Source organism: Trachymyrmex cornetzi, unplaced genomic scaffold (genome assembly GCF_001594075.2).
Source record: "Trachymyrmex cornetzi isolate Tcor2-1 unplaced genomic scaffold, Tcor1.1 scaffold83, whole genome shotgun sequence".
Classification (NCBI taxonomy): domain Eukaryota; kingdom Metazoa; phylum Arthropoda; class Insecta; order Hymenoptera; family Formicidae; genus Trachymyrmex; species Trachymyrmex cornetzi.
The window spans coordinates 1,117,741-1,126,859 of NW_017300169.1; the positions used below are offsets into that span (position 1 = coordinate 1,117,741).

The following is a 9,119-nucleotide window of genomic DNA, read 5'->3' on the forward strand; positions in this document are numbered from 1 at the left end:
GTTCGTCAAGAGAGGAAACGTCGAGCGGATTCTTCTCGCTCTATGGCATTGATCCTTCTCGAAAGTCTCGAGTTAGGGGAGCGAACCAACGTTTACTCCGACCGTAACGTAGAATGGGGGACGATAGTCTCGAAAACAGCGACATTTTACCCTCTCAGACTCTAATTTTAACTAAAAACAAGTAACTTATTCGTAAATTATATTAGTTATTTGTATAGATATTTATTTTGTAAAATTTCTTAGAGCGTTCACTCGGACACAATCGTAACTCTTTGATAGGATTCTACTCTTATAAAGTTATAAAAGAACTTGAAAATGTGTGATGAGAAGTATTGCTCGTCGTCTTGCGAAGAGATGGAGAAGACATGGAGAAGAGATGGCTGTCTTCTTCGTGGCGTCTCGCAAAAGCGTGACGTGCGGGCTCTCGAGCCTTCGCACACCGATTATCTCCATTCGGCAGATCCGCCGAGGCGTCTCGGCTCGAGTCCCGGCTTTCGAACGAGCCTCGGCTTAACTCGGTTGTTGTGAATAAGTAAGCGAAGTGTTGCGAAGTGCTGCAGAAGTTAGGCAAACCCCCGGGCGCGCGCGGCTGGGGTGGCTCGAATTAAATTGTTATACGGATGAGCTGCCACGAGGAATACTCGAGCAAGCGACTTTGCCGTCGCCGCCGACGTCGGCGCCGCCGGGTGTGAATGTTTAATTACCGGCTTTCATTATTGTTAATAAAATAATAGCACCGCCAGAGGGGGTTCCGCGGAAGCGAGTCCACACTTTGACGCGGCGTGAATCGGAACTTGTTTCGTCGGCGAAATATTTTCTGGAATTCCGCCGATCATTAAAACAATACGATTAATAGGATTTTAATTCTTAATATTGTTTTAATTTAAATTTAAATAAAGGATCCTTTTTGCGAGAAAGAAAATTATCAAATCTCGATTGTGTCGTTATATATTTGTGTTCTTACCTGTGATTGCACTGTTGACAAGCGAAGCACTCCAAGTGATAAACGTTGGTCCTTGCGCGCATCACCATCTCGAAAGCTGGGATTACTTTGCTGCACGCTGCGCAGTGACCGGTATTTCCGAAGAGTCTATTAAATAAAAAAAAAGAGGTATGATTTAACACTCTTATTTTCTTAGCTTCGACCATATATACATAAAAGCTCTCTCAATTTATTGCATTCTCTTGGAAAAAAACGGTAATAAAGTTCAATGGAAAACTAATAAAATTTTAAAATATATTGTTATAAATAAATATAACTTTTTTACTTCTTTGTTAGAATGTTTACGTCAATTTGTGGAGGTATTTATACTTCTGATCAAGGCTATGTGTATTACACAAGGTATTACATATCAAGTAATTGTGTACGCGAAACAATACTTTTTATGTTATATTAAATTAAAATCGCGATATTCTTATATCGCGCAGTTAAACATCATAAAATATTATTGGGAGGTCTAACTTTTGTCATGACGCAAGAAAAGTCGTTCTTTCGATGACGAAAGCGAACGGAAAGTTTCACCCTGTGCGCGCGACGGAAACCAATAAGCTTACGGGCACCGCGAATATACCGTCTTCAAATATTAGGCCATTAATAAAGGCCACAATGTTTCGACGGTGCGTGTTCCTCGTGCGGACGCCGCCACCTGCGCGTATTCCCTCGGGACTCCGTAATCTCAACATAGTTTATTTGCTCTCACTCGTGTTTATATGGGATGTGGATGTATTCAATAAGGGAAATTCATCTGTAAAATTCGATTTGTTGCCGTTACCCGCCTCGATTTCCTCTCCCTTCCGCAATGGCGTCTTCCGTCAATCGTTTTGTCAATCTGTCTGTCTGTTTACTGACTCGGGATGCGCAACGCTGTATTGAATACACAAAAATCTTGTCGAAAAGATTTTTGCGAGGAACTGGTCGATCGATTAAATTGTTTGTTCGTTGTTTACCGTAAATAATCTCTTTTGCAGAGGATAAGATTGGCCTTGGTGTAGAGCGTCGAACCGACCTCGCCAAGTCTGCAGTCGCAACATCCACATTTCAAGCAATCTTCGTGCCAAAACATGTCCAATGCTTTCAGAAGATATCTGTTTAAGAAAAGTTATTATTTGATAGTGAATAGAAAATACAAGTGTGATTAAACTTATATAAAATACGCTTTTAGATTTTCAAGATTAGATTTATCAGATTTAGACTTCGCTTCCCTCCGGAAAATTTATTTAATATGTTTCAACTACGACTGATCATTAATGCAATAATAACACACTAAATACTGTGACTTTAATATAATGATTTGTCACATAAACTTAAATTTGAAGAATTGAATGATATTGTCGGTTAAAAGATTTTTTTAATAGAAAAGAAAGGATATTATTAATGCTACTCAATGTGTGTGTGTGTGTAAGTTCAGTTTGTTTTATATGTGACAAGCAATTTCTTTATGTAATGATTTTATGTAATAGAGAAATATATATAATATTTATAATTTATAAATACAATATATAATATCATTATATAATAAAATTATATCATAATATTATATAATTAAAATTGTTGTTGAATGCAGGTTTTTTCTATTCTGCAACTACATTAAGCGTGCATTCACCATTTTTAATTATAATTGCACATTTCTATTTGCTTCAAGTATCAATTGTGAATTTTGTACAACACGGGTTTCCTGCGGTTCACTTCTCGTTAAGAAAAAATGCATTTGACCCACCCAGTTCGTACTTCTGACGACTTCCGGGTTGGACAGACATTAGGATCGACCGTTGAGCGACGGTCCCTACGGTTAACGTTCTTTCAAGGTAGGATGTGAAACATACCACGTAGCGTTGCGTCACGCAAACGAAGCGGAACACTTACCTCTCCGTAATCGCCTTTCCACAACCCGCGCATTCCTGTTGAGTGGCCCCGTTCTTGCCCGGTTCGCTCTTGCTCCCATCCATAGTCATTTTATCGCCTGCAACATGATATAGAAATGTTGGTTTAATCGCCATCGTATAAACCATGCGTCGAACGCTTGCTACGTCTCGTGAAATTTACATTCAATACATTCAAATTTTATTCAGGAAACATATTGAGAGCGCAATATCTTGTCAGGTTTGGTATTATAACACAATTAAGCAAAGAAATCCGTATATTCGGCCAAAGCGGATCTTGGTACTTAATAATATTTTTTGAGTGAATCTTATAATTTCCAGTTTTATTCCAAATTCTTACTCCAGTTACTTAAAATTCTTTATAGTGTGTTAAGATGCTCTAACATCTGTATTATTAAATTGCTTGTTAATTTGTGCATGATATTACGTATTCCGGTTTCAGTTTAAAACCGTGTTTCAAGAACGATAAATCAGTGCGCAGTTTACTCGAACCGGAAATTGTAAAAGTCAAACAAAAATATTATTAAATATCAAGATCCACTTTGATCGAACACGCCCTTCTTCGCTTAAATGTGTCGAACATTTTTCGGTAATTTTAATTTATTATACTTTATTATATTTGTGTGGGTGTTATATTTATTTATTTTTGGTATATCGGTTTTATTCTGATGATTGGTTAATGGATAACAGTTACTTTAACATCACTTATCTATTATAAAAACTGTTTTTTATGTCATTATTTAGATCCAGAAGCCGGAGCAGCCGGAAAGTCTCGGATTGACTTTCAGCTGCAATCGCCGTCGTTCAGGATAGAATGAGTAATCGCGTTCGCGTGCTTTTAACAAGTTTCACCGGCATCTGGCACTAGAATGTCGGCTTGTCTATGAGTAATTAGAGTTACGGCTTGAGAATTTAACGGCGCGGTTAGTGCCATCTGTGTCCACCTCGTTCGGCCCGTTCGGGCGTGTAGCCTTTCTCATCCTCCGGGAAACCCTCCCGCATCGAAGCGTCCCGTCCTCTTTCTCGCGATGTGGTCAGAGTTTAGAATCGAATTAGTTTGACCCTCCCACACTTCTCTCTTCCTCCACTTATTGCGCGTTTAAGCACCACCGGTTCCGAAACAATCCAGCGACTCGGGTAGCCGACCGCTGTCCATGCTCTGGATAAACATTAGGTATCCCTTCGAAGAGCCACGCTGTTCTTTTAAGTGCATAAGAATAGTATAATGCTTGTATAGACTGCACAGAAAAAGAACAGCGTCCTTTCAACCGAATCGATAGGAACAAATTTTCCGTAAATGTTATTATTCCAGAGAACGCTTTCTGGAAGATGCAACGTCTTTAATTGAATGTAGGGGAGACTGTGGTACCCATACTAGAAAATAAGTTTTGTTGCATTAATTGGAATTTTGGTAGATTCAATTAGAAAGGCATAAATTAGATACTTATAATTAAATCTATCAAACATTTTAGTCGAGGCAGTAAAAAAAGTCAATTACAATAATCAGAATTCGAATTGGTATGATTAGAATTTGTTTTGTTTGTACTTCTTGTTGATACAACCAGAACATTTTTCTCAGTATAGGAACGTGTTATACCTTGGAACATACTAATCATTGTTTTAACAATAAAGAGCTTTTTAATGTTTGGTTGTTTAGTTATACTTTTCAAATGAAGTAATATAGCTATGAGCTTTTTAATTTTGGCTGTTTAGTTATATTTTCCAATTGAAGTAATATAACTGAACTGTCATTAAAAATCTTGTTATTGTTAAAAAATAATAGTGTGTCTTCTAAGATAAAAATATCGTTTTTGTTAAAAAATAATAGTATACCTCTACCTTTCCCTCCTCCCAAGGTACAATATGTATCACAGTCTATCCTATACATTAACAATAAAAAAATCACAACTTTATTATAATTTTTGAACAATATAACGTTAAAAAATTTGTTAACTTAATTCCTTTTTTAACAATAATTGGATTTTTCATGTTGGCTGTTCGGTACTATATTACTTTTTAATTAAGATAATGTAAATATGAACTATTATTGTCATTATTGTTAAAGAGACAATTATTGTGATCAAAGTACCTAAATACCATACTCCCTACATGTTAGATAAATAGTAAAATACTAAATTGTCAGGTCTTGATGCGGTTAACGTGACGCATATTGACGGGTCGGTCTTTTTCCTCAGGCGATGTCCACCGGCTGCACTACGCCAAGTTCGATTTCAGCCACCCGGTATATTTACGAGCTCATACCCACGGATGCTATGAGCGAAGTTTGTGCGGTTTCAATATGTCCTTCCCTCCTCTCCACCCTTAGCATGGACACAATATTACGCGGGTTAATATCTTCCTTGTGGTCGGGGACTTCGGGGCAAATATTAATACGATGCCTTTGATCCGTTAATTATTAACGGCGACGGGGATGAAAAATCCGTATCGCCTTAGCGGAACGCGAAAATTGCCAGGAACAAAAACCAGATGCCGGATGATGCCCCCGTTTTCCGATGCGCTTCTAATTAAACGCCTTTGTGTCGCGAATAAGCGGACGAGACCCGCATACATAGAATGCGTGTCCCGCGTATGTATATTTGTGTATGTACGTTTTTTGCGCGACACAACGCGACGGCGGAAAGTTTTCGTCCACGGTAACGAGAGACGCCTCCGTGCACACCGAGGCACCTCGGTTACAATCGCATACGTGGGGGCGAGTTAATTAATCGAGTTGAATCGATTACACGCTTTACCTCCGCCCGCGGGTTACCGATAAATTGAATACGTTATAAATAATAGTACGATTGTTATTCGCGGGCGTGCACACACCTACCCGGGGTAATGATTAATGGAATAACTAACTAGGGGTAAATTATGCAAACTATTAAATCCGCCCGCATATAAACTTTCCCACATAATAATCGCTAGGCGATATCGATTGGCGCGATATGTTAAATTTATGTTGCTCTTTTGGCGGACCTCGCCAATGTAATTAGATCAGATTGAAAATAATTTAGGGTATCTTTCCTCACTTTTTTTGGTATCACTCAGTGGATATATACCTATACGAGTTTTGTACAGGCGCTTTTGTTTTAGATTCACGTCTGTACGTTTCGAAGTTATCAACAGAATTTCCGTCATGGCTGTATGTGTCCGCTCAGTCGCCACGTGTTAAACTCTCGGACGACGAAATGTCGTTGTCTCGCGAACGGAAGTGGCGAGAGTGTTTCCTTTGAAACTCGAAATCTCCCCGTCCTCGTACGAACTACGATACTACAGAAATATTTGGAGTTACGTGCACTGGAATTTCACCGCAGAAATTCCTGTGGACGCCGACCTGGATTCCGCCGACGACCTCGAAAACCTTCGGCCGTCAAGCCAGGTTGGCGCTCAATTTCCACTTTGTATTTAACCGCGATTTTCATCGGTGCGGTGGGTGTGGTTTTACCTTCGGGGAAAGAACATCCATCCCTTTAGCCATTCTTCCGACTGGCGACAGCTAACTTTGATTGCGATTTAAATTCCGAAATTGCGCGTGCACTGCTGGAATCGCGACGAAACCAGGAAAATTATGCGTGTGTAAAGTTAATGTCCCAACATTAATGGGCTTTCTACTCTCTAAAACTTTTTTTAGAGTGAATTGTTATTCTAAAGAGTGAAATTACTCACTCTTAAAGATTGAAAATTGAACCACTGTTTTTCAATAAAGATTCCAGTTTTACTCTTTAAGAGAGTCCACTCCAAAGAATTTATAGAATACAATAAGCTGTTGTGAGATGATGGCACATAAAGAAATTTAAACAGTAAGACGTAAGCAAATCAATATTTTGAACTTAGTACTGCTTGCATTATTGCCTTTTTTACTGTGATTGGCGGATTTACTTATGTCTTATTGCATTATGTTTTCTTTGTGTGCCATAGGCTTTCACCTCATTCACATCATACTGGTGATAAATCAGTTATAAATCGTAAATCTTAGAAAATTTGCAAAATAATGCCCGTTTTTATCAATGAAGATTAACTTTAGTCTTCAACTTACTTTTTATGTTTTTTTAATTCGTAGAATTAAATCGTTCAGTTTTCAAGTTATGTCAATCAGTTCTGATTAGTTGTCTCGATGAAGTAGTAAACATATTGCTTTATAATTAGTCAGTCATAACATAATTTAAATTTTACATCATGACAAATGGAATTTGGTCATTTCTACGCGCAATTACTGATTACCGATACATTTTTGCCTAATGACATACTACTGACTCGGTTACAACTCACTCCCAATAGTCCCAACTTCTAGAATAAGAACTCTTAATCTAAATTAAAAGGAACTCTTAGTCGTTTCTGCTTGATAACAATCTCAAATTTTAATTAAATAAATAGAGTACTAACTTTTATCGAAATTCAAGATTGAATAATTCTGAGCGGCTTAATAACTTTATTTTGCGAATATCTAGAATCCAATGGTAACTGGAATTCTACAGAAACTTGCTCCCGCCGGAAATTCGCGGTCAATCGTCGATTTTTCCAGGCGCTGGTGCCGGTTTTTGCAACTAATTACACGGCCGCGGTTATTGTCGTTGAGAAGCCAGTGGAGCACGGCGGAAACAGCTCGCTCAAACGTTACCGGGGAGAGTCCATAACGAGAGGTTTCCCTTCGAAAGCGGCTCGCATCGCTGACCGCCGGAACTGTTCATCAGCTACGTGATCGAATCATCCACGGACGCTGAGCCTCAAAGCATCGATAATTCGATTAGCCGCTACACGTTCGAGAACCGCTAACCTGTCGACGAGAGTCGATGTATGTATCCTCCTTGACCAAGCCATTGCTCGCTGCTATGCTCTTGGTGGTCATTATCATCGCGATAGTATTACGGAAGCGCCATGGGGATTGCTTGCCTCCTCAAGTTGATCAAAAGGACACGACACGGTTATAAGACGGGCGTAATACAAAGACCATAGCTTGACCATTCATTTCGAATTAATATTTCTAGACGATTTATCTGACAATTAGGATCCCTCATGAAAAGCAATTTAGTAAGAACAAATCTCAATAAAAGTCTTTTCTATAATATTGTAAGAAACGCGTTTGTGTAAAATCAAGAGTACGTAACAGTAGGGCGGGGGCAATCTGCTTATCGACGCAGCCGAGCAGTCTCGATGCAACTCTCTCAAGGCTCCGCCCCAGCAGCATCCATGACACTCCCAGAGTGCCACCCCCGGATCTCTTGAAGAAATAGAAAGTACTGCGCGCTGCGCTTGTGTCTTGGAAACTTAATTCAGTACCCTTTGTCTTCTCTGCCAATTTTACAATAGAGACATATCATCGACACCCCCATATTAACACTAGAACCGCGGGTCTAAATCGCGGTTCAAGGTAAACCTTTTTACGAGAGAAGATTGTCACAGTAATTAATTGTGATTATTTATGAAAAGTCTCGAAAATCTAAAGTGCCATGTGCAAAAATAAATAACTGGAAAAGAAAAACTATCAGATGGATAAAAATGGCACAGCCGCGGTTCTAATGTTTAGTTATTATTATTATTATTATATTTGCATATAGATGAAATGATTTTGCTGAAACATAAAAATTAGGCCAGACACAGATTTGAAAATTATGTCCCAGTATAGAGTAAAGTGACATTTATAAATAACTGGAAAAGAAAAACTATCAGATGGGTAAAAATGGCACAGCCGCGGTTCTAATGTTAAGTTATTATTATTATTATTATTATTATATTTGCATATAGATGAAATGATTTTGCTGAGACATAAAAATTAGGCCAGACACAGATTTGAAAATTATGTCCCAGTATAGAGTAAAGTGACATTTTAATGATATCTTATTGACGTTAATAATATAGTTAAGACATTGACGACACCTTACTACTTGAAGTAAAACGCTCAAGCATGATGATAATACTGCAAAAAATTTTGATCTCTACATTGAGAGAAATGTTTTGTATGTGACTTACAAAACTTTCTTACTTTTTAATTTAAAAATCCTGATTAGAACAACAAAGTTGTTTAATTAAAAAGTAAGAAACTTTTTGTAAGTCATACAAAACATTTCTCTCAGGGTGACAACTAATTTGAATGTTTTACCTAATTTTTGATAATACAATATATCTTGCTAAATTTTTAGATATACAGGGTGGGGAAAAAGTATGGAAGCAAACAATTATTTCCGAAACTATTCATTTTTCGACAAAATGTCTTAGACATAATTTTTATGGTATGAAAA

General features: G+C 38.0%; 1 protein-coding gene across 2 annotated transcripts in view; it reads right to left on the reverse strand.

Annotated features, from left to right (window-relative positions):
• The window catches only part of LOC108768767 (LIM domain only protein 3), a 120,369-nt gene that overhangs the window by 53,992 nt on the left and 57,258 nt on the right, over positions 1 to 9,119 (reverse strand). For both annotated transcript variants that reach the window (XM_018519331.1, XM_018519330.1), the window contains 3 exons: positions 2,864 to 2,960; positions 1,948 to 2,085; positions 965 to 1,090 (listed from right to left, as the gene is read on the reverse strand). In XM_018519331.1, coding sequence (XP_018374833.1) covers positions 965 to 1,090; positions 1,948 to 2,085; positions 2,864 to 2,952 — 353 coding nt within the window. In that variant the 5' untranslated portion in view covers positions 2,953 to 2,960. The remainder of the gene's footprint in view (positions 1 to 964; positions 1,091 to 1,947; positions 2,086 to 2,863; positions 2,961 to 9,119) is intronic.